This window comes from Arachis stenosperma, chromosome 1, assembly GCF_014773155.1.
Source record: "Arachis stenosperma cultivar V10309 chromosome 1, arast.V10309.gnm1.PFL2, whole genome shotgun sequence".
Classification (NCBI taxonomy): domain Eukaryota; kingdom Viridiplantae; phylum Streptophyta; class Magnoliopsida; order Fabales; family Fabaceae; genus Arachis; species Arachis stenosperma.
The window spans coordinates 4,985,051-5,011,183 of record NC_080377.1 but is presented as its reverse complement, the minus strand read 5'-3'; the positions used below and the strand labels follow the sequence as shown (position 1 = coordinate 5,011,183).

The following is a 26,133-nucleotide window of genomic DNA, read 5'->3' as shown; positions in this document are numbered from 1 at the left end:
TCTTTATTTTTTTTTGGCAATAGGCGACTGAGGGTTTTGGTTGACTACATCGTTGAGTTGCTAGTTCAAATGGCTGCATGAATCAAGTAATTATAATGTTGCAGTCTTTGCTTTCTTGAACTGTCTTCACATATAGTTTTCTTACAGTCATTGTTAATTAATTTTTAATATCAGGTCATAATAGTCTACAATGTTACGGATGCCAGAAGAAAACATTATGGAAATATTAAGGCAGAAATCACAGGAAGCAAAATCCTGCCTATCAAAGTCATGCTGTAGTCAAATAGCTGATAACATAGAAAGATTCGCTATTGTTCAACTTAAAGGAAATGTCCGCAATGATTCAAACATTTATTGTTCCTAATGTTAAATTCTGTCAGTATCTAAGACCAACAACTTCAAAATGTTATCGTTCCTAATAATCAAAACTATGATATGCGCAAATATAAATGTGTTTGTGTTTACGTTTTTCTGCTTCATATATAATAGATTCATGACACATATATATTTGAAACTGCTTTCAAACACAGGGTGCCATTTCCCCTTAAAAAAATTTCCAATGAATATAGAAAATCCATAATAACAAAATAGATTCACAACCTCAGAGTAATAAAAGAGATTTACATCCATAGATGAACAATTCAAGCCTGGAGACTACAACCTATTCAATCTAATAATTTGGTTGGTAAATGCACTAAGAATGGAAAAAAATCCATTAACACAGCTCTAATTTTTCAACTCTATTGCATAACCACGATGGTAGGAAGTCCTTACCCCAAATGCAACCACAATTAACTGCAACTAAAATACAGCAATGTAAGCAAAAGACATACATATTGTTGAACATGATAATCATCGTAATGGACTAAGTTGGGAAAAAAATCAATTAACACAAATCAAATTGATCAACTGAATTGCATAATCACAATGGTAGAAATTTCTTACCCGAAAGTCAACCACAATTAACTGCAACTAGAATACAGCAATGTAAGCAAATCACATACATATTATCGAACATATTTATCATCCTATGCATATTATTGCACTAAATTCAAAAGACTAATTCCTTCAAATGGTCAAAGTGTCCTATGCATCGACTCGAACAATGCCATGTACGATCCTTGTTTGTTGCCACAAGGCAGTGACGATGGTAACGGATCTCGGACATCAATCTGCACATGTGGTGTGTCACATTTCTCATCAATGACATCATTAACGCATTCATAGTTTGTGAATGAATGTCTCTTGTCCTGCTGTGACTCCTTCACCTGGTTATGACATCATAATCCCCAATCAGAAACCATAATCATGCATAAAAGCATAATGGTCATTCATCGCAAAGTGGTTAAGAGGAGTTTTATGCATCGCACCTGTGTTACCGAGTAGAGATTTTTATTGAAAAAACCATTCATGGACGCGATGTCAATGGATTCACTGCTTTCATGGAGGCTCCGCTGTTTTATAAATTTTTTTTAAACAAGAAGAACGAGATTTTCATTAATTTACCCAGTTCATGACACGGAAATTAGAGGTTTACATTCAAAAAAATTACCTCATCAAAAGTGTTGTCTTTACCCTTCCGGTTCCTCATACCCGTCGCCGTAAACTTCCTTGTTCCACCCTTTTTAAAAGGCTGGGCAAACAGAGGAACATTCACATAGTTTAATGGTTCTTAAAGGGACATACACCGAAAAAGATTTTCACAGCAGGAGCCTAGTTAGAATAAACAAATTGTACCTTGGTCTTAGGTCCTGAGTGGTGTTCGGACTTAACTGAGAACGACCTGGAAGAATTAGCAAACCTTTCTAGACTAAAACCTGAGTCCTTGGCTGATGCATGGCCGTCTGATCGATCGCGAGGGTTGCCTTCCACACTATGATGCATCAGATCTGGACAGCGCTTGTAGTAATGACCGTACTTATGGCATTAGAGCATGCTCTCTTCTTCCTCCAAGAAGACCTCTTGGAAGGGGCTCCTTTGCTTTTCACAACAAAGGGATCATTGATGCCTTCCACGTTAACATTAGGAGTTGACTTGCCTTGTTTGCGTGACTGCAGGCGGATAACTAAATTGACAAGTTCAGACTGGACTTCATCAAAGTCTGCAAGATCCTTGCAAGCAATATCACACAGCTTGTTGCAATTCGATGCCAATGCACCAACTCAAAACTTTAAGACCCTTTCGACGTCATCATTAACAGACATTTATGTGTTAATAAATTCGTTCTTTGCATTCTTTGTCCACCTTTTGTAGATCAACGAATCAGGAAACTCAAGTATGTTTTCGAACTTCATGGCACAGAAGACATGACTACAAGGAATACCACGTGATTCAAACAGCTTGCACGAGCACGAGAAAAGATTTATACTTCTATCGACTTCCACCCTTCGATCTTTGGCCGGATCTCCGAGAGCAGTCACACTGAACTCGACCTTGTCCAAGGTTGTGCTTAGTACCTTGATATTCAAAGCCCCTGCCCTCTGAATCTCATTACGAATTTCCTTGAAAATGTTTCGAGTGAAATAACATGATGCAGATCTTTCATATACCTCCAACGAGGTAATCATCACTGGCTCTGAGCACTGAGACTTAAAGTCAGCGATTAATTCATTGTTTCTATACTCCTTTAAGGCCCTGTCCAGGTTATGCATGAAGTCAATGAGGGTGTTCTTGCGATTAACATAAAATCTAATGAGAGAATTTATACCTTCGCAATGTGATGTCGTCCTTATGTAACCAAAAAACTTATCCCGGAGGAAACAATGAGACCACATCAAACGAGTTTCGTACGTCTTTTCCATCCATGTACTCCCAACAAGGTTGTGCTTATCGAAAATGGCTGCCCATATCCGATCAAAGTTTCTTTGGTCGTTGTTGTCGTATATAAGACTCTTAAAATCGCGCAGGAAATTAGGATTCTTTATATTTTCACATGCATTTCTCTGCAGATGCCATTCGCATAACCGATGGGTCGCATCAGAAAGAACATTCTTGATTGCATCTCGCATGGCAAGGTCTCTGTCAGTTATTACTGCTTTAGGACGTTTCCCACCCATCGCTTCAACAAAGGTTTCCAACAACCACTTATACGTCTCTGTTGTTTCGTCGGATAGTAGGCCGGAGCCTAAGATAACAGTCTGCCCGTGATGATTGCATCCGAAGAAAATAACCAAAGGGTATTTATTCTTCTTGTAGGTTGAATAAAAGGCAACAATATCTCCAAAGCAGTGATAGTCGACAATTGATTGCCCATCTGCCCAAAAAATATGCTCGAGCCTTTCGTCACTAGTAAACGTATACTTTCCAAAGAACAGCGGATCATTGTTTGACTTGCCAATCAAATAGTTTATTGCCGCATTGGCATCCCCGTTTTTAACTTTCGACCGACGATAACGATCAATGTGGTTGTACAAATCTTTGCGTGTGAAGCCAGCATGACGATATCCACCCTTCTGGAACGCAATATACCCCATAATATGGCATGTCTTGACACCAAAATTATGGAGATTTTTCACTTGGACTTTATCAGTGACAGTGAGATGACGATTGGCCGGAACCAGATGCGCAAATTGGGGTGGCGTCAGATTGCGGTTGTGAGATTCCACAAAAGATGATACCTTCCATCTACTGCATCCATAGTCAAGCTTTACCCTAAGCTGAGCTGGACACTTGGTTCGCATTAGTGACCTTGCCTCCCTTGATCTATCATCCTGATCAAGATACCTCACATTCCTCCACCTGTCTTTGTTGCAAACAAGTTGCCTGCTAATGATTCTACCTTGATTATCCCTAACCACGTCGTCCTTCCTCGTTACAAATCCATGCCAACAAGAATAAGCGTTATAAAACTGGCAGACCTCATCTTCTGTCCTAAACTCCAGGTTCCAAATATCCTCCACCATTAAATCTGCTATTCTTTTTACACCACAAACTTCTTCACTCTTGCTAGTAGAATCCAACGAATCCACATCGTCGTCTTCAGCATCGTCTTCTGCATTTGGTTGATAATCGAAATCATCACCCAAATCATTATCAGAATCATTCTTCACATCATCCTCGTTTATGGACATAATTTAACCCCTGCCATAATCTTACCCAAAATATCAATAAACAGAGCCAATGGCAGCAACAAAGGAAAGTTAAACTAAGCTGCATGTAAAATTAAATGAACCAAATCCAATTAAACTAATCCAATTGTTTACGACCCCAGTATTAGGTTTTAATTTCAATTCTCCAAACCTAGCAACAGCATAGAACTGGACAATGTTACTTTATTTCCAATTTCCAAAATAGCAACCCAACACCCTAAACAGAGGACCGTTGAAAAGGCATAGACTATCATCAAAATTAAATTAATCTGGGTTAAGAAAAAAACTTAATCGGACATACCTTGATGACAACCATAGGTTGAGCTTGAACGGATAAAAAATACACTCCCGAATGGAGGTGACCTTACCTAATCCAACTCACCTAATTCGAAGTCAGCCAAAAAATGGGGATGGTAACCCAGCTTCCACCAGCCACAGTTTCGTCAAAAGTAGAAGTTCAGTAACAAATTTTGAATACTGGAGTCACATCAGTTTAGCATTCGCCCTCTCCTCAGTTGACATCCAAGCCTAGCCGACGGAACCAGATTACCAGTTCTGGCTCCTGTTACTCGAAGGAGATCAATCTTGCTAAATGGACGCTGGGTGGATTACTCTTTGGTGTAACACTGAACGAAAGCGAAAAAATCAAACACGGTTGGGTAGTGGGTACTAGGATAAGAAATTTAACTGCTGGAGGCTGTGTGTTTTTCAAGTTCTGAGAGATGAATGTTGAATTTCAGGAAGAGATGGAGGGTACTTTTTAGAATGAAAAATAAGTTAGATAGTAGAAATTATAATTGCAAATGTTTCCCAATACACTATACAGTATGTATATACTCTAATTAATGTAGTTTTATGGTATATGTTCATTAAAAGCTTTTGCTATAATCAATGAAGGCATTAATGAGAAATTGAAAATTTTTTTGATCAATGGCTGAGATAATGACACATATGCAAGGGTAATTTACCCACAAAATTAACATGGGTTTGAAAGAAATCACCAATAATTTAATATTATGATTGGATTGAAATTTAGGAATTTACTTAAATGTTAGATATCCTTAATTATAAAGATAGAGATGGATAGTATTCAACACTCAAAAGAAATTAGTATGACTAACCTTATAATTACTTCTAATTTAAAGTTGGCATTTAACAACTTTCTAAATTTAAGGATAAATATAAATCGAATAATATCTATAAATTTAATCTCATTAGTTGAATGCGAATCGAATTGAAATGATCATATTCAATTTTATGAATTGGTATGTAACTTTATCTTATTCAATATATTTAATTGAAAGAATTTTAAGTGTACTAAGAATATCGGTGTTTCAATTATTTTAATCGTTGATTTTAATTAATATATATTATATATATTTTTTATAATTCAAATCAACGATTAAAACAACTGCAGTATTAGTGTTTTCAATACATTTAAAATTTTTTCTATTTAATTAAGTATAATTAACCAAAGTCTTAATGTTGCGGTGCACATGCCAGCCATGCCTACAGGCTACAACACTTTTCTTTTATTTTTTAGAGTAATACCCCAAATAGGTCCCCAAGAAATTTACCATCCGACAGTTTTGTCCCCCACAAAATTTAACTAAGATTTTGACCCTGAGGTTCTCAGATATCCCCCAAATACGTCCCCAAAACCGTTTGATCCGGTTAAAGTGGTGACGTGTCAGGTTAATTGTGACATGTCACCTTTAGGACATTTTGGTCCCCATCCACGCTGGACAAAACGACATCGTATTGGAACCAGTGGCAAAATGACGTCGTTTCGGGGAGGACAAATTCGTCCCCACTTAGACAGAGAATGCAAACGGCATCGTTTTCATGTTGGGGACCTATTTGTCTTATAATAGTATCTTAGGGGACCTATTTGACCTATAATTTGTGATGTTAAAAGAAGCTATATTTACTTCAACGCAAACTTTAAAAACACATTGACATTGGTCTGTTCATTTATCAAAATGATAACATAAACCTGAGAACTCAAACATTTAACCACACAAATATTTGGCTTCAATAGCAACACAAACCAAATCAAGTCAAAGAAGGTTTATTTTCTTTAACACAAACTAAACGAAACCATTCTAAATAACATAACGTCTTCTTCCTCCAACATAACAAAAGGTGGTAACATAACTAAGACAACAACTTTCACACTAATTCTTAGAAGCATCATTTCTTGAAAGACTGGTTCAACCCTCGTGTGCAACAAGTGGCACAGTATCTAAGTTGTTCAAATTCATTCCAATACGAGGGTTGAACCAGTCTTTCAAGAAATGATGCTTGTAACAGCCCAGACCACCCGCTAGCACGATATTGTCCGCTTTGGCACACAAAGCCTCACGATTTTACCTTTGACGATAGGGATGCTAGTCGAAACCCCCCACACTCACTCGTCAAAACGCGTCATGCTAGGGAGAGGTATCCGCATCCTTATAAGGCATGCTTCATTCCTCTCCCCAACCGATGTGAGACCTTACAATCCACCCCCTAAGGGAGCCCAGCGCCCTCGCTGGCACATCGATTTGGGCTTTGGCTCTGATACCATTTGTAACAGCCCAAACCACTCGCTAGCACGATATTGTCCGCTTTGGCACACAAGGCCTCACGGTTTTGCCTTTGACGATAGGGATGCTAGCCGAAGGCTCCCACACTCACTCGTCAAAACACGTCATGCTAGGGAGAGGTATCCACACCCTTATAAGGCATGCTTCGTTCCCCTCCCCAACCGACATGGGACCTTACAATGCTTCTAAGAATTAGTGTGAAAGTTGTTGTCTTAGTTATGTTACCACCTTTTGTTATGTTGGAGGAAAAAGACGTTATGTTATTTAAAATGGTTTCGTTTAGTTTGTGTTGAAGAAAATAAACCTTCTTTTAACTTGATTTGGTTTGTGTTGCTATTGAAGCCAAATATTTGTGTGGTTAACATGTTTGAGTTCTCAGGTTTATGTTACTATTTTGATAAATGATCAGACCAATGTCAATGTGTTTTTAAGGGGTTTGCGTTGAAGTAAATATAACTTTTTTTAACATCACGAATTATAGGTCAAATAGGTCCCCTAAGATACTATTATAAGGCAAATAGGTCCCCAATATGAAAACGGCGCCGTTTGCATTCTCTATCTAAGTGGGGACGAATTTGTCCTTCCCGAAACGACGTCGTTTTGCCCTTGGTTCCAATACGACGTCGTTTTGTCCAGCGTGGATAGGGACCAAAATGTCCTAAAGGTGACATGTCACAATTAACCTGACACGTCACCACTTTAACCGGATCAAACGGTTTTGGGGACGTATTTGGGGGATATTTGAGAACCTCAGGGTCAAAATCTTAGTTAAATTTTGTGGGGGACAAAACTGTCGGATGGTAAATTTCTTGGGGACCTATTTAGGGTATTACTCTATTTTTTATTAGCTTTCTTATAAGTCGTTATTTTATTTACCAATCAAATCATTATTTAATTTCAAACTCCTTATCCATTTTGGGGGTGGGTATCAAACTCAAATATATTAAACCGTTGATTATTTGTGACTTGTGAGTTTGCTCATGCAATTATTACTTTTCCTACAATTATATACGGATTTGAGGAGCTGCACTATTTGTAACTACCAGAAGTGGAAGATTAATTTTTGAAAGAATTATTGAAATGATGTGCCACCTTTTCTATACAATGAGTCAATGACACTTCCATTGTAACTGTCACTCACTTTAAACTATTGTAAATTAATAAATCATGAATCAAGCTACGGTATTCTTATTTTTAGTTTTTCAAAAGAATCTTCTCTTTATTTATTTTTTTCACTAGTTTTGTTTGGGAATTTCATTATTATACATTGTTGTTGGTCCTTAGTGATTCTCTATTGTATTTCAAACTTAATGTTCAATAAATGAATTTTACATTTGGAGAAACAAAATAAAAGGGTCTACGATAAGTTGACTATTAAAAAATTCACACAATTAATTATAAATGTTATATTTTACCAATAACCAAGAATGCCATCTTAGATACTAATAGTGTGTATAGATATATTTTAAAATAATAAGTAATAAGTAAATACTAGATTAAAAAATATACCATTATTGTGAAATGGAATAATAAGGATGAAATTATTGAAATGGAATAATAAGGATGAAATTATTTTAATATATTAATTATATTATGCTTGTTATAATAATTTTACATAATCTTTTTACGAACATCAATAGATGATACTGAAATTTAGATTTAGAATGATATATTTACTGTTGAACTTTATAGACTAATTATAGTGATTTTTCAGCTTTAATAAAAATGAGAATCAAATAATCTTAAATTAAAATATTAAGTTTGACAGTGGAAAGAGATGTCAACAAACAAAGATAACAGATAGATGTAATGGTAATAATATTTTCAAATTAAATTTACATTCATTATTAAAATAGAATAGAATTAAAAAAAATTATAGTACTGGTTAATTTTTAATAGTTTTGAATATTTTGATTATTCTATAACAAAAAGTTAATACTAATTTTATTATGAAAAAATTATTTAGAACATATGTAAATATAGGTAGATATATGATGACTAATTTTTTCTATGGGTCATTATAAATTTATTATTAGTAGAAAATTTTAAATTTTTTTATTTATGATAATTTTTTTAAAGAATTATGAAGTTTTCAAAAAAAAAAATCCATTTCGGTCCCTGATAATTAACTTCGCGAGATTGATGAATTTTTTTGTTAATGATCTCTCTCAACAACATGCTTATGTGACTCATTAATCATTAATATATCTTCCATTCAAATTTTATAAGTAAAAATAATTTAAAATTACAAATATTTCTTAGTTTTACAACAGTAAATTTAATCTATGTATTTAAAAAAGATAACAAAAAAATTAACCATTATCCTTAAAAGATAACGAAATTTTCAACAAAAAAATTATCAATCCTAGTTGACTCTTAACGAATAAATTAACAGTTTAATATGTTATATATAGACTTATTTTATTAATACACAGAGAAAATATTGACAGAAAGACTAATAAATTTCACACAAATAAAGTTTAAGGGTCGAAATGTTTAGGATTTTATTGTCTTTTGAGATAATTGTTATGGACCATTTAAAACTTTTTTTCTAAAATAAATGCATTTAAAATTTAAATCTTTTTGTATTTTTAATAAAAAAATTTCAATTTGTAGTATTAACATATAGTATATGTGTTTAAGGTACAAAATAGATAAATTTTTCTTCTATTTATAAAACATTTTTATTTAACATTTAATAATGAGAAAAATAATAATTTTCTAAATATCAAAGAAAAAGATCTTCGCAGCAACCAAGAATTAATATGGGCCGCAACCCACTTTATTACATTGAGTGATACAGGGAAGTAGGGGTGTTTATGGGTCGGGTGAAATCGAATTTGATGTGATTTAGATTTGACTTAAAATATATACCGGACCTATTTATTAGATTCAAACTCGGTCTTAAATTTGATGAAATCTATACACTTTTAGGCCACAATTATATCGGGTAAAAACTGGGCGGTTAATATTATATTACCTTGATACCTTCTTATAAGCTAGCATGTGAAAATATCCAAATTTTTAAAACTCCAACCATTATTTGACTTAGATAAATTCACTTAGAAAAATATAATAAGAACAAACTCTTCTCTGAAATTAAAGCATAACCATAATAAATACTAAAATTATCTAATAACACCAAATATTTAAATCAATACAAATAACACAATATTATGCATTAGTCTAAAATTTTATGCATTTTAAATATAAAATATTAACTTATAGTCTTATAATAACTAATAACACAAAATATTAACGTTTACAATACTTAAATTTCACATAAGAATAGTCATCGTCCATCACTAATAACACAAAATATTAATTGTGTATAATGACCGGATCATCGAGCTGAGTTCGGTGACCCAAACTATGACTCGGACCCAATCTAAAATTAGGGGTGCACATGGGCCGGGTGAAGCCGGGTTTGATGTGACCTAGACCCGACCCGAAATATACACCGGGTCTATTTATTAGACCCGAACCCGACCCTAGACCCGATGAAACCAATACACTTTCGGGCCACAATTATACCGGGTGAAAACCGGGCCGTTAACATTACATTACGTTGATATCTTCTTGTAAGCTAGCATGTAAAAATATCCAAATTTCCAAGACTCCAACCATTATTTAACATGGTAAAATTCACTTAGAAAAATATAACAAGAACCAACCCTTCTTCAAAATTAAAGCATAACCACAATCAATACTAAAGTATAACCACAATCAATACTAATATTGTCTAATAATACCAAATATTTAAATCAATACAAATAACACAATATTATGCATTAGTCTAAAGACTTATGCATTCTAAACATAAAACATTAATTTATAGTCTTATAATGACTAACACAAAATATTAAGATTTACAATACTTAAATTCCACATAAGAATAGTCATGATCCATCACTAATAACACAAAATATTAATTGTGTATGATGACCGGGCCACCGGGCCGACTTCGGGTGACCCGAGCTATGGCCCGGACCCGACCCGAAATAATGACCGGGTCTATTTTTGAGACCCTTACCCGACCCTAAACCCGATGAAATCACACCAAATTAGCCCCAAAAGTGTTCGGGACCGGACCGGACTTTTGGACCGGGCCGGATCTGTGCACCCCTATTTAAAATAATGACCAAGTCTATTTATGAGATTCTTACCCAATTCTAAACCTAATAAAATCACACTAAATTAATTCTAAAATATTTAAGATCGGACCGAATATTTGAGACGGATTGGGCTATGCACACCCCTACAGGAAGGTCTCCAAATAAGCCTTCCCTACAATCGCGCTTGCATAGCGCCACGTCACCATGGTCAGTTTATTGTCACTCTCTTTTTCACCCCACGCAGCTACCTATGTCATCCTCCGTGGCATACAAAATGACACTTTTACCCCTACTCCTTTGACTACTATATATAAATATAAACCCCTATACTTTTTCTTCCCTCATCCTACATTTCCAAATAGCCAACACACTCTCATACAGTCCCATTTTACCCCTCGCCGGAAAGTCACAAACCTCAACATTTCTCCGACCTAACCCTCCGATGCCGGCAATACTCAGCCTATCCACCGTTCTCGCTGTCAACTTCTCCTTCTTTAGCAACAACCGAGCTTCCAACGAAAGATTCCGCCGCCGTAGTCCGATCCGCGCCGTCGCTTCTCCGGTGCCGGCCACATCGGCTAGCCTCTACGAGGTTTTGCGAGTCGAGCAGGATGCGTCGCTGATGGAGATCAAGTCTGCCTTCCGGAGCCTGGCGAAGCTCTACCACCCCGACGTTGCGGCGTGAGGCGGTTGCCGGATTCTGACGGCGGTTCCGGCACGGACGACGGCGACTTCATCGTGATACGGAACGCATACGAGACGCTATCGGATTCTTCAGCGAGAGCTATGTACGATCTGCCTCTGGCCTCCCGGCGGCGGAGGTTTCCGGAGCCATTGAGCGTGAAACGGAATTCCGATCAATACTCGACCCGAAGATGGGAAACGGACCAATGCTGGTAGATAGAGTTAAAAAAATAAAAAAAAAAAGAAAAAAAAGATATTAAGTAACAGTTCAGCCGTTCAGGGGAAAAAGGGGGGGGGGGGGGATTGTCTTGTTATGGAATCCAAACTGTCTTTTTTTTTTCTTTTGGAGGGGAAAAACTTGGCTTTACTTCTGCTATGAACGAAAGAGAAGTAGTGGATTTGTTAAGGACAAAGAGAAGGTGTTCGTTGCTTTGAGACAGTGATGGTGGTGGTAATGGATGTAGCTAACGTTGTAAAAAGTTAAAAAGAAAAAATGGAATATAAATATTGTTTTGCCAATTTTGGTTTGCTTTTGTTTTCTTCCTCTGTGTGTCACGAGGAGTGTTAGGGGCCAATAATTTTTGTGACTTATAGCTAGGGGTGGTAAGCAGGAAAGTCTGTCCCGCCCCGTCCCGTCCCGCCTAATGAGGCGGTCCTAGAATCCCAGCCCGTCCAGTTTAACTGCGGGTTGGCGGGTTAAATCCGCCAAAGTTCCTCTCTTTTTTTTTTTACTATTAATTACTAAATAATATATATAATTTTACAACCATATTAATAAATTTATAATTTCTAATGGCATAAAAAATTATATTTTTTATATTCACAAATATTAAAATCTTTGTAATTATAAATATCTAATAAATATAATTATAAACCAAGTTTTCATCCAAAAAATAAGTATAAATATTCTCTCCAAAGTAAAATAAACATAATCCAAAACATAATTATAAATATTTTCTTCAAAGTAATATAAACATAATCCAAAACACTCAATTTTTATCTTCATGCTTTTGTAAGTTAGGTTCATGAAAGTTTGGTTTTGGCTAAAAAATTACAAAAATACCCCCTCACTAAGAAAAACCTTAGTCCGGCGGGGAAGCCCGCCCCGCCCCACCAAAGCCCGCGGTTTAAGCGGTGCGGGTTAGGCGGACTTTTGTTATTCGGCGGTTCCGATTTTCCAGTTCGACCCGCCTTTTTTGACGGGTTACGCGGGTCGGCTCGACGGGTTTATACCCGTTTGCCACCCCTACTTATAGCTATCAAATAGTCATTAATAACAATTTTAATAGTGTGAGATTGGTATGAGATTTCATCCAATGACTCACTTTTTTTTGCTGGTTACATGCTGATTAAAATTTAATAAAGTTGCTGCCCTAAACTTTTCGCGTGATATCTGCTGCTGTTTTGCATAAACCAACAAAATGGTACAACGAATCTGAAGCATAAAAGAAATTTTACAGTCACAAAAAAAAAAAGAAATGAAATTTTACCCGATATTAAAAAATTAAAATAATGAATTATTTATTGGGCTTTTTTCACTCCCAACTCTATGATTCTAATTCATAATTTTTTTGGATGGAGTAAGGTGAGCCTCTACTGCTCCCTGTCACGGTCTTGGACACACTCCAACGCTACCGTGCCGGTACTCGAACTTACTCAACCTCTTGAGCTAAGGCTAAGTCAGCCTAACCTCAATACTTAGCAAGAAAGCTAAGAATACAAGAGAACACACGAGAAAGGAAGCTTTGGTGGAAGAACACTTTATTGCTCAAGTGTTTGTTACAAATGATTCACACACCTAACTCTAACTCTCACCCCTATTTATAGCCATCCACCTCCTCAATGGATGGTTAGGATTAAATCTAATCAACGGTCTAGATTAATCATCTAGATCCTTCTTTACTACTATCCATCATACCACAACTTTCTAAATACTTCTAGATCCTTCCAAACTGCTCTTCATACTCCTATATACATCCACACTCTTCTAGAATACTCTATGACCTTCCAGAGTCTTCTAGAACCTTCTAGAGTATTTCGGGACCTTCTAAGACATTCTAGAACGTTCCGGAACCATTTAGAGCATTTTCAAACACTCCAAAAAATTCTACAAATACTATTAAATTTAACCTTCTAAAATTTACCGTGACATTCTCCCCCACCTAATGCGCAGACGTCCTCATCGCGTTCTGTTCATGATAGCGCTGTAGGTGTTCTTGGAATTGCCACAGATCTTCACGAGCTTCTCAGCTAGCTTCGGTTATCGGAAGTCCTTTTCCACTTGATCAAGTATTGGATACTTGGTGGTACTCCTCTTCGTCACACGACGCGATTAGCTAAGATCTCTTCGATTTCTTTATCAAAGGATCTAATCACCACAGGCGGAGTACGACTCGAGTCACCTCTACTCGGTTCATCTTTGTCTTCGTGATATGGTTTAAGCATACTCACATGGAAGATCGGGTGGATCTTCATAGAGGGAGGGAGTTGTACTTTGTACGCAACCTCCCCAACATGTCCAATGATCTCAAATGGCCCTTCGTATTTGCGGATTAAGCCCTTATGAACCTTGCGAAAGGCTTTGAATTGTTGTGGAAAAAGTTTAATCATTACCTTGTCTCCCACTTGATATCTTGCATGATTCCTCTTCTTATCTGCCCATTTTTTATCCTCTTTGCAGCTTTGTCGTGGTAAGACCGAGTGACATCTGCTTGTTCTTCCCATGACTTAATCATATGATAAGCTCCAGGGCTCTTCCTTGAGTAAGAGGAAGAAAGAGTGTGAGGTGTAAGTGGCTGTTGTCCAGTCACAATCTCGAATGGACTCTTCCCTGTAGACTCACTCCTTTGCAAATTATATGAGAATTGAGCAATGTCGAGGAGTTTTGTCCAATCTTTCTGATTAGTGCTTACAAAATGCCTCAAGTAACACTCAAGTAAGGCATTTACTCTCTCAGTCTGCCCATCGATTTGTGGATGCAAGCTTGTTGAGAAATGAAGCTCCGACCTAAGGAGTTTGAACAGCTCTGTCCATAGTCGTCCTGTGAAGCGTGGATCTCGATCACTAATGATGCTCTTAGGCAATCCCCAGTATTTCACCACATTCTTGAAGAATAGTTGTGATGCCTCCTCTGCAGTGCAGTCAGTAGGGGCGGGTATAAAGGTGGCATACTTCAAAAATCGATCCACTACCACGAGAATAGATCCAAATCCCTCAGACTTCGTTAAGGCAGAGATGAAATATAGAGAGACACTTTTTCACGGTCGCTCTGATGAAGGCAGAGGTTCCAACAACTCACTTGGTGTCTTGTTTTCAATCTTATCTTGTTGACACACAAGACAAGTCTTCACATAGCTCTCCACTTCATCTCTCATTTGAGGTCAATAATAAGAAGATTCAATGAATGCCAAGGTCCTTCGCGAACCTTGGTGACCAGCCCACTTGGTGTCGTGGCATTCTCTGACTAATTTTCTTCTTAGATTTTCCCATTTAGGGACGTATAGTCTTCTCCCTTTAGTGTAGAGAAGGTCATTTTCTAACCAAAATATTTTGGTCTTACCTTCTCTAGCCAACTCCACCAACTTCTTCGCTAATGGATCGTGATGCAACCCTTCCTTGATGGTATGCACAATATCTCCTTTAACCATAGAAATTGTCACCAACTCAACCTTGCGACTCAGCGCATCTGCTACCACATTAGTCTTGCCTGACTTGTATTCAAATTCGAAATCAAACTCAGCTAAGAAATCTCGCCACCTAGTTTGTTTGGGGCTTAACTTCTTCTGAGTTTGGAAGTAGCTTGTAGCTACATTGTCTGTCTTGACGATGAAGTGTGAACTAAGCAAGTAGTGATGCCAAGTTCTCAGACAATACACTACCGCGATCATCTCCTTCTCTTGGACGGTGTATCGCCTCTCTGTATCATTCAACTTGTGACTCTTAAAGGAGATCGGATGTCCTTCTTGCATCAGAATCCCTCCAATAGCGTAGTCAGAAGCATCAGTGTGGACTTCAAATACCTTTGAGTAGTCATGTAATGCTAGTACTGGTCCTTCTGTGATAGCAGCCTTCAACTCATCAAAGGCCTTTTGATACTCCTTTGACCAATCCCAAGAGTGATTCTTCTTGAGAAGATCAGTTAATGGTGCAGCCTTGGCAGAGTATCCCTTCATAAACCTCCGATAGTAATTAGCCAACCGAAGGAATGACCTCAATTCAAATACCTTGTTTAGCGGCTCCCACTCTTTGATAGCCTTCACCTTTCCTTGATCCATGCAGAGAGTTCCACCTTTAATGATGTGTCCCAAGAAGTGGACTTCATCTCTTGCAAAAGAACACTTTTCCTTTTTCACATATAGGTTATTCTCTCGCAAGATCTTGAACACGGTTCGTAAGTGTTCTACATGTTCCTCCAAAGTATTGCTATAGACAACAATGTCATTCAAGTAGATCACTACAAACCGATCAAGGTAAGGTCGAAATATCTCGTTCATCAAGGTACAGAAGGTCGCAGGAGCATTGATCAAGCCAAAAGGCATCACCAACCACTCATACGATCCATACCTCGTGACACACGTGGTCTTAGGCTCATCACCATCAGTTTTGAGAACCACTTGGTGATATCCTGACCTCAAATCCAATTTTGAGAACCACTTGGCTCTACCAAGTTGATCAAACAAATCGGCTATCAAAGGAATAGGGTATTTGTTCTTGATGGTTACCTTGTTAAGTGCTCGATAGTCGATGCATAGTCTCAACGAACCATCATGCTTCTTTTGAAACAAGACTGGTGCGCCATAAGGTGCCTTCGATGGACGAATGAATCCAACATCTAGCAAATCCTTGAGTTGCTTCTTCAACTCCTCAAGTTCTGGCGGTGCCATCCTATAAGGTGTTGAGGCAGGTGGCTTTGCCCCTGACTCCAATTCAATCTTGTGGTCCACCTTCCTCCTAGGTGGAAGTTGTTTTGGCAACTCGGGAGGCATCACATCTTTATTTTCTTCAAGGACTTCCTTGATTTTGGGAGGAACGTCTTCTCTTTCAGATGTTGACTCCTCTTGTAATAGAGCCAAGTATGTAATCTCTCCTTTCTTGATCCCTTTCTTGAGTTGCATAGCAGAGAGTATCGGTGGTCCTCCAACTTTAGAGATTGTAGGGACCATGCACGGAGATCCTTTCTCCATGACGCATACTACATCGTAGTATGGCATAGGTATTATATTTGCCTTCCTTTGCAAATCAAGTCCGATGACTATTTTAAAATTGTCCATGGGTGCTACTGAGAAATCCACAAGGCCCTTCCAAGAACCAAGAGTCATCTCAACCCCTTTTGCTACTCCCTTAAGAGGTTCACCCTTGGTATTCACGGGTTTGAACCAACCGTTCTTTTCGGTGATCTTCAACCCAAGCATACTTGCTTCATCAGGCGTGATGAAGTTATGTGTAGCACCAGTGTCGATCATAGCTATGATGGGTTTTCTATTGATAAAGGCCTTGACATACATCAAGCCTTTCTTTTCTGCGATGCTTGCCTCTTTATCCTTCACAGTATTCATGAGTTGGATAGATCCAACTCACTCATTTACTTGAGTTTGGGCCTCTCGTTCCTCGATGATAGATGCCAGAGTCCCTAACTTGGGACAGTCCTTCATTGGGTGTGGTCCCTTGCAGACGAAGCATCCTCCTTTGGGCACGAAAGCCTTTTTCTTTTCTTCGTACTCTTTCTTTAAAGAGTATTTTCCTTCCTTCTTGGTTGAGAAACTCTTTGCCTTGTCTCCCCCACCTTTAGCAGAACTAGGCTTGGAGGAAGACTTGGGTTTAGAGTCTCTCCTATGATACTCAGTGAGTGATTCGGCCACCACGATGGCCTCATCGACATCCTTAACATACCTTTTTTGTAGTTCTTGCTTTGCCCAAGGTTGGAGTCCATCAATGAAGAAGAACAATGCATCCTCTGATGCTAAGTTGGGAATTTGAAGCGTGAGAGTAGTGGACTCCTTTACGTAGTACTCTTGTGCTTCATAAACCACGTTCTCGGGGAAGAACTGTCTTTTCAACTCTCTTTTGAAATCTTCCCATGTGGCTATGTTACAAGTACCCTTTTCCATATCTACGCACTTTCTCCTCCACCACAAAGTAGCAATATCAAAAAGGTAGAGAGCTGCAGTGCGTACCTTTATCGCTTCTTCGACCATCCCTTGGCCTTCAAAGTACCTCTCCATTTGCCATAGGAAGTTCTCCACCTCTCGAGCGTCCCTTACGCCCTTGAACTCCTTTGGCTTTGGGAGATCAATCTTTGTCGTCTCCCTTAATGGTTGGTCGAGATTTTGCCTCCTCGAACCAAACTCGAACTTCCTAAAATAGCTTCAAGGAATTCTCAAGCTTCTCTTTGATTTGGAGCATGCTTTCTTTGAAAGAGAAAGCATCTAGTTCTCCCAACATGTGAGCCTTGAGGGTCTCTTTGTCATGTTTTATCCTTTGGAAGCACTCATCCATAGAGGATAGAACATTTTCTAACATAGAAACTCTTTCTTCTAAGAAGTTAGAGTCCTTACCTCTAGGCTCACTTGAAGAACGGACCTTCTTGCCTCCCCATTGAGAGGGAATAGCATCTTTTCCCCTTTGAGACTCAACATGCTCCATGGTGATATTAGAAGCCATACCCACAAACCATTTGTGCTCCCTCTCGAACCTTGCTCTGATGCCAAATTTGTCACGGCTTTGGACACACTCCAACGCTATCGTGCCGGTATTCGGACTTACTCAACCTCTTGAGCTAAAACCAAGTCAGCCTAACCCTCAATACTTAGCAAGAAAGCTAAGAATACAAGAGAACACACGAGAAAGGAAGCTTTGGTGGAAGAACACTTTATTGCTCAAGTGTTTGTTACAAATGATTCACACACCCAACTCTAACTCTCACCCCTATTTATAGCCATCCACCTGCTCAATGGATGGTTAGGATTAAATCTAATCAACGGTCTAGATTAATCATCTAGATCATTCTTTACTACTATCCATCATACCACAACTTTCTAAATACTTCTAGATTCTTCCAAACTACTTTTCATACTCCTATATACATCCACACTCTTCTAGAATACTCTATGACCTTCCAGAGTCTTCTAGAACCTTCTAGAGTATTTCGGGACCTTCTAAGACATTCTAGAACGTTCCGGAACCATCTAGAGCATTCTTAAACACTTCAGAAAATTCTACGAACACTATTAAATTTAACCTTCTAAAATTTACCGTAACATTCCGCTACTCCATTGATACCTTTGTTGATGGATTTTATGTTTGTTTAATTTAATCAGCTGCTGAAAACTTCTCAAAAAACATGAGATTTTTAGTTATATGATGGCTAAAATAGTTTTGATAACTTATAAACAAATAACTATACCCAATGAAACCAGAGATAAATCATAATAATAAGTTGAAACTCTAGAAACTAATTCTTTATGCAATCAATCAGCCAATTTTTTAAAAGATCTTATTTTAAAATTTTGAAAGCTAGTTTTATGGTGAAAAACATGAGAGGATGCTCAATTTTAAGATGCGGGTTTTTTTAGCATAAAAATAATTTTTCAAATTTTTATATTTTTTGAACGTAAAACTGGTTTTTAAAATTTTAATATCATAATTTTTTAAAAAGTTGACTACTTAGTTAGATATAAAGTTGATTTCCTAAATTTTCTTTTTTTTTTTTATCATCGACATGATTTTAATAGGTCCCTCTAAAGTGTATATCGTTAATTTATAGTTACAGTTAGTATAAATATACCTTGATTGTTTCCCCTAAATAAATTTAGGGCTTGAATGGTGTATGTTTTTATGTTTAGATAAAAAATTCAAACCAAATATGGCCTCTTTTTTTTTCTCGTTACAAATAAGAGTTGTTAGAAGCTTAGGATATATCCCTAAACCTTAATAGAACATTTCAGTTTTTGCGTGAACTACAAGGTAAAACGTACAATTGTAAAAAATAACATTTTAATCTACTGTTTAGAATCCAATATTTCCGTGGGCACTCCAAAATCTAAAGGATACATAAAATACTCTTCATGTAAAATTCGTGACACGATCATGTTCCGAACATTTTTACATTGGAAAAGGCACATACAATGTAACTAATGAACCCCCTATTTGAGAAATCTCACTGCTTTCTAGGTGCTGGTTCATACCCGATTTTGGCCTGATAAAAGGAGTAAATCTTTTGAAATACAATATATAAGACGGAAGATGCATTGCCATTTTTTTACCTGTATATACATAATGAAGATTGAATTTTGCAACCATCATTTTGCTTGTTTTCTTAGTTTATTTTTATATAACTGACTATTTTATAGATTTATCATTTATACATATATCTACTATACTAATAATTTCGAAATGGCTATTATGGATAATGAACTTGGTGCTTTCGAACTGTAGAACTTACGCAACTCTTAAGGCGTTAACCATTAGATTTTGTATCATAAAATATATATCTATATCTAAATATGCAACTTGATGGAGACACTATGCTCAACAAGGTGCTTCTATTATATATATAATAATGATGCTTCTCTCTAATAGCAAAAAATATCGGAATTCTTTTATAAAGGAAGAAAATCGCGTCTTTAATGTAATTAATTATTCATGGATGCATTCAAAACAAATCCTAAAACGAGGATTAAAACTACCCTTGTCTGTCAGATCATTATGAAGTTAATAACAAAAGGTACAGTACATATAGTATATACACTCCTCTATTTTGAGCCCAAAAACAATTTCGTTGCTACAGAAATTTTGATCGAAGAATCACCTCTTCAACACTAACTTGATTCATAGTCAACTACCTACCAATATGGATCCTTTAATGAAACTCACTGAGCTTTGTACAAAATTGTTGTAATATCTGAAAGTTCAAAAAGGCTAATTGCACACTTCCAGAAATGAGGAAAATCATTTACATGTCGTGAGCATAGAGTTGATGACATGCAATAAAAGACGGATGCTTGAAAGATCAGGTCCAGTCATTGTAGGCAAGCTGCGTTGATGAATCAGTATCTGATAAACTTGCTCAAATATGGGTCGCACATGCATTGCAATCATGGGGTCTGACGGATTAATGGCTAATTGCAAATCCGTCATCCATGCAATCTTTCGTGAGGTATCATTGTTAATATCACATGCCAGTCGCTGCAGAAGTGAAAGCACCACTCCTTGGGTCAAAGGAAGAGGAACCATTGACAAAAGTCCATGTAAATCAACCTGCTTCGCAGAAATGGTGTGGTACTGTTAATGCTCAATATTTTAATCCCCGACATCAACAGAAAGGAACTTTAGTTTAAGGCTAAAAATTTAGAATCTGGACATAAGGTCCAATAAAACAACTTCGTGACAAGATATTCAAACGACCAATTCTAATGTTAGATTGAGCATCAGTGTAGAATTAAAGGGTTAAGGTGACTCTAATGATTCTGATGACAACTAGTCAACTAAGATAATATGCCCCTTTCTAATTCATACCATGGTATCAATCACAAAGATCGATAGTCGGGTTCATAAAGTAAGCATAGTGTCTGGCATACCATATAGGAAATCCATTTCAACATTGCACCAGCTGAACTACAACTTTTTTAGTTATACTTTTGAAGATATTTATAGAAATGTTTTTGGCATACCTGAGAACATAACCAAGATACAATTGACGCATCACTTCTTTGTAGAGCCCCGGTGAAAGCTTCCTCAAACTTCCGTTCAGCTATCAAACTTGCTAGCTCTTGTTCAACCTTATATGCGACACAAATTGTAAGAAATTATTACGGTGCAAACTCAAATATGAAAGTCAACCGTCCTACGTTAATAGGACTTTTACCCCACCTTTTCACGAAGCAGAGGTCCATTGTTCAGCTGAATGAGCAAAGGATTTAGTGTGCCGGAGTTAGCTCCTGCAGTTGCATATGCCATTAGCTTTCTCTGGCCCTCTAGCACTTCTCTACTCAAAGTTTGAGTAACTGATGAAGCTGAATTAATGGATTCCTGCAAATTGCATAAAAGGGAACATCAACACTGGGATACAAAGAGAGTGGGCAAAGCTAAATTAAGAGTAAAATATGGCATATCTGTAAATTTTCTTTTGAACTCACTACCAGTATGAATTAAGCAACAAAGATTTTTATCTCTGGTAAATATATTATCTACATTGACATAACATAAAAGCATACAGAATTACAATCGAGAAAAATACAAAAGTTTACAAGCTTCCTGCAGTAGGTTTGATGGTATGACCAAACTAGCGGACAGCAAGTGCGAGGTCCACACGGAGAACTTTAACTAGTATGTTAGGATCCAATTGCAAGGTAGATATTAATTGCTACAGGAAAACTCATCTACCCTGAACCGTACACAATTTCAGTTTGGAAGAGGTACGAGTGGTCTATTTGGGTATTGGGTATAAAAATGATAATCATTAACCAAATATATCACACAAACCCATTTTGTTTGGATACCCCGTGTTTTGCACCATTCAACCTCACGACTTACCAGCGAAATCCCCATCACTGCCTATATTTGCACTCACTTCCCTAATTGATTGGGTTGGTTCTTATTTTACTCCATACCTAATCCAAACCAAAGGGCAAACACCACTCACATCAGATGTATGGGATTCCAATGTGGGTTTATATGCAACGTGAACAATGGCTAGCTTTTGTTGTAGGGTTGTCCTAAGGTTTGTATCATACTATACTATCATAATACAACCATTGAAATCGTCCACAGCCAAAATTTTAGAATAAATTATAAATAGCCATTTAAAAACTTGAGCTCATAAAATTAGAAAGCATTTTAGTAAGTGGATTCAGATCCTCTCCTAAGCATGACACATCCAAACAGGAGCCGATACAATTCCACTTAAAAGTAATTTAACTTCTTCGGGAAATCACAGGTATAGACAGAATGCATTTATGCAAAGAAGGTCAACCCTAGATCTCTTTGAACAAACATGCTCTTTGTTTTAAAAATATCAAAATGTTTAGTGATCCAAGTTAACTCTGTTTTCTCATACCATTAATCTCACTGATCCTAGATTCTTCAACTCTATATCAATAACTTTCTTGAATACTGCTGAACCTGAACTTTTTTCCTTTTAAGAGAGTAGCAACACAATTTCGTCCCAAATGCAAATGAGAATGTTGCTACAGAAGACCAAAGGAACAAGAGAATATCAATGAGTACACTTACCCTTAGAGTCATTGCCAGTGAAGTGTGCCCAGAATCAAGGCGTTGTTGCACAGCAGTTGATTGTTCAACCATGCCCTTTTGAAATGTAGAATAAACTTCGTCAAACATTGCTTTGCATGATTTCTCAAATGCGGGAACCACTGATATTTCAAAACTGGATTTGAGTGCATCCTACAGAAGAAATTATTTTACAATGGTGAACATGATGAAATTTTTTTACAAAGAAAAATGCCAGATTGACCCAGATTGAATGAATATACAACATAGTTCAAGTGAAAGCAAATGAGGCACCTGAAGCACTTGTTTTCCAGTCGTCTGAAACTGTGCTTGAATTTGCCTGGCAACAGTGGCTTCAAGTTTTGCATTGACTGATTTATCAAGTTGATTTACTGCCTCATCACCTACTCCTCTCTGGTAAAAAGTGTCTATTAGATCCACAATACAACTTCATTGAGTTCAATCTAACACCCAACATATATATATATATAAACAATTCACTAACCTGGAAAGACTCTACAATGGCTGAAGATATTATTTTCTCAATAGTGGGGGTCATTGCACGGACTGCAGCTGGACCCACTGAAGCTATTTCCTTCTTTAGTATTTCCTCCAATATTGCTGGTAGATCCTTATTCATAAAGTTACTATTTCTATCAATTATATTTGTCTCAGGGGGAGAACCGGCCTTAATGATTTCAGAAGGAGTAACCAGGTGAGTTGGTAGCTTAAGCATAACAGAGGGATTAACTACGCTCGAAATATCATCCTGTTTGACTTTCTCATCATTCTTCAAATCATTATTCATCAGTGGTGCATCAGACAAGTTCCTATGAATAGTAGGCATTTGTCTGTCAACTGAATAATCAATTAATGGATTGGCCCCCAACATGGTCACCCAAATTAGATTGTGAACTCCTAAAATCAGACAGTTTCCTAGACAACCTTGGGCTCAAAGGAAGAGGTGGAGATGGAACACAAACAATATCAGCATCACTACTGGATTAGGGGTGTAATCGGTTCGGTTTGGTTCGGTTTTGGACCGAAAACCAACCAAACCGACCTGATCGGTTCTACTATGAGACCAACCATTCGGTTGGCTGCTGTTTGAACAACCGAACCGAACCAACAGCATTTTGGTTCGGTCGGTTTTTTCGGTTTTTTTACACCTAATAATCAGAATTTAAAATACCATAAAATGAGGTTTAAAACCTTCAATAAACTAGAATAACAAGAGTATATCACATCCAAATCCAATACAAATTCAACTTAATTAAACATAAAACAAAGACAATTAAAAATGTCTAGCAAAACAACAGAAATAAACACACTTTAAACCGAAACAGTCACTTTAAAACAAATAAAAACCAAACAGCCTCTGAACAATGAAAAATTAGGCGTCGGTTCGTTGGGCACCTCATGCTTGTTGGCTGCATATATATAAACAGAACAATGAAAAATTAGCATTTTAACTCATCAACAGCACCAAAAGTATTGTTTCCAGCAACAAATTTAGCATTCAAACTTGTGAAACATATTAATTATATGCAGCCATATATATGCAGACATATAAAACCATATTACACAACCTTTACAATTCATTTTTAAACAGCTCATTAACAAAACCAAAGCAGCTCATAAACAGAATCATAAGTAATTCATTTTTAAAGCCAATCAACAGAATTTAATTGACCATAAACAATCAGACACAACTACACATATATATTCAAAAAGACACTAAACAATTATTCAGATTAAATCAAGTACAAATATCACTAAAAATCCCACTAAAGTTATATGTAGTGTTGAAAAAATATTGCAAACTAGGATTTTGAGATTACTTAGACATAAAAGAATACGTACATAAAAGAATCTAGCATTTTGAAACAAGATTTAGATTAAAATTTTAATACGTCGCACTTCTCAAATATATTGTATCTAAAGGCAAAACCATTTTATTCAAAGTTTCTAACAAAGTAAACCTTTTCTTTCTCAAGCATTTCTATCCAATCAAACTACACATTTCAGAATACAAGCACATGCCCTTAATAGAATATACAAACTTCCAGTTACAATTCCAATTCCAATTCCCACTCACACCTAATTCCACTACTCATTTTGATCCTGTTCTTTTCCACCACCTTCCATCTCTCAGAGCAGTTACAATTTTCTCAGACCCAAACACTTCAAAACTTCCAGAACCTTCTCGGCTACCCCCAAGAACTTTTAACCCTCAACACCAACACAGACTTCTGCAACATTGAACCAACCCCACACTTCACACTCGTTTGCTATGAAGAAAATCTCACACAGCTGCATGTTGTTGGCAACGGTTTCAGTCCCAACGCATTGCCACAGAACTTCTCATCACAAACACTATTCGCCACACTCGCCCCACTCTCAAGCTTAAAAGTCCTCACTCTCGTTTCTCTTGGTCTCTGGGGTCCAATACCTCAAACCATTTCTCAGTTATATCTTCTCTTGAAATACTCAACATAAGTTCAAACCATTTCACTGGTGTTGTTCCGTCACAGATTTCACTTCTCAAAAACCTTCAATCACTGGTTCTTGATAACAACCTTTTAGAAGGCGTTATTCCAAGCGAAATAGGGACTCTTCAAGGCTTGGCTGTGCTTAGTATGAAGAACAATTCGCTCAGTGGAAAGGGATGGCAACGGGTCCCCATGGGGACGGGGACATGCCCCCCACCCCCCGCCCCGTGGCCCCAAAAAGCCCCCGTTCCCGCCCCGTATCCGTGACGGGTTGCGGATACCCGATATCCGCCGGATATCCCCGCGGATTTTCCTTAAAAAAAATTAAAAAATTCAAAGAACCCAGATTTCAGAAACAATGCACATTAACAATACAGCATTCATAACAATGGAGATTAACAACTTTGATTTCAGAACAATTTCAAAGAACTCAGATCTGTACAATGCAAATTTTAAAACAATGAAGATTAACGATACATATTTTAGAACAATTTAAAAAATCCCAGATCTATATAATGCAGATTTTATAACAATGCAAATTAACAATAGATTTTAAAAAAAAATTAAAACACACAGATCTGTAAATGACGAGGCAGTTGCAATCAACAGTGGCGAGAAGCAGACCCAAAGATGGAGTAGACGGCGACAGAAAATCGGCGATGCGCTGATGGCGACGCGCAGATCTGTGGCGGAGACGGCGATGGGCAGATCCGTGGCGTTGATGATCTGACGAGGAGGAGGAGGGATGGCACGCGAAGAGGAGATCTGATGAGAAAAGGGGGAAAGGAAGGGGGAAGGGGAGGCGACCAGCGACCTCGCCGAAGGAGGAGAAGCTTGCGGTGAGTGGGAAGTGAGCGAGGGAGGTGGCGGCAGTGATGAGGAGAGGATCTGAGAGTGAGGTTCGGGCAGAGAGAATGAGTGAAATGGGAAAGTGGGAATA

The 26,133-nt window shown here is 37.4% G+C and overlaps 3 protein-coding genes and 1 pseudogene across 4 annotated transcripts; 1 reads left to right on the top strand and 3 right to left on the bottom strand.

Moving 5' to 3' along the window:
- Positions 1 to 2,204: 2,204 nt before the first annotated feature.
- Positions 2,205 to 4,070, bottom strand: LOC130974019 (protein FAR1-RELATED SEQUENCE 5-like). Its single transcript, XM_057898737.1, has one exon. The coding sequence runs from the start codon at positions 4,068 to 4,070 to the stop codon at positions 2,205 to 2,207; it is 1,866 nt and encodes a 621-aa protein (XP_057754720.1).
- Positions 4,071 to 11,155: 7,085 nt separating this feature from the next.
- On the top strand, positions 11,156 to 11,751 carry LOC130961692 (chaperone protein dnaJ 11, chloroplastic-like; annotated as a pseudogene).
- Positions 11,752 to 14,084: 2,333 nt separating this feature from the next.
- On the bottom strand, positions 14,085 to 17,030 carry LOC130974013 (uncharacterized). The gene is made up of 2 exons (XM_057898728.1): positions 15,035 to 17,030; positions 14,085 to 14,662 (listed from the first exon to the last, which is right to left on the bottom strand). The coding sequence occupies exons 1-2, from the start codon at positions 17,028 to 17,030 to the stop codon at positions 14,085 to 14,087; spliced, it is 2,574 nt and encodes an 857-aa protein (XP_057754711.1).
- Positions 17,031 to 20,093: 3,063 nt separating this feature from the next.
- Positions 20,094 to 26,108, bottom strand: LOC130956965 (enhancer of mRNA-decapping protein 4-like). Of its 2 annotated transcripts, none has more exons than XM_057883947.1 (7): positions 25,818 to 26,108; positions 23,207 to 25,506; positions 22,996 to 23,115; positions 22,705 to 22,875; positions 21,343 to 21,501; positions 21,144 to 21,251; positions 20,094 to 20,730 (listed from the first exon to the last, which is right to left on the bottom strand). In XM_057883947.1, the coding sequence occupies exons 2-7, from the start codon at positions 23,591 to 23,593 to the stop codon at positions 20,422 to 20,424; spliced, it is 1,254 nt and encodes a 417-aa protein (XP_057739930.1). In that variant the 5' UTR covers positions 23,594 to 25,506; positions 25,818 to 26,108; the 3' UTR covers positions 20,094 to 20,421. The 2 variants fall into 2 exon arrangements, with proteins under 2 accessions (XP_057739930.1, XP_057739887.1); XM_057883904.1 differs by having other exon boundaries at positions 23,207 to 24,131.
- Between the last annotated feature and the right edge of the window lie 25 nt (positions 26,109 to 26,133).

Excerpts from the sequence above, each read along its gene's own strand:
- LOC130974013 (XM_057898728.1), bottom strand. The coding sequence starts at position 17,030 with ATGAATACTGTGAAGGATAAAGAGGCAAGCATCGCAGAAAAGAAAGGC. Across the intron at positions 14,663-15,034 it reads GGTGGAGTTGGCTAGAGAAG|TGGATCGATTTTTGAAGTAT; the intron begins GTAAGACCAAAA and ends TTCTCGTGGTAG.
- LOC130956965 (XM_057883947.1), bottom strand. The coding sequence starts at position 23,593 with ATGTTGGGGGCCAATCCATTAATTGATTATTCAGTTGACAGACAAATG. Across the intron at positions 23,116-23,206 it reads CCATTGTAGAGTCTTTCCAG|AGAGGAGTAGGTGATGAGGC; the intron begins GTTAGTGAATTG and ends ACTTTTTACCAG. Across the intron at positions 21,252-21,342 it reads GACCTCTGCTTCGTGAAAAG|GTTGAACAAGAGCTAGCAAG; the intron begins GTGGGGTAAAAG and ends GTCGCATATAAG.
- LOC130974019 (XM_057898737.1), bottom strand. The coding sequence starts at position 4,070 with ATGTCCATAAACGAGGATGATGTGAAGAATGATTCTGATAATGATTTG.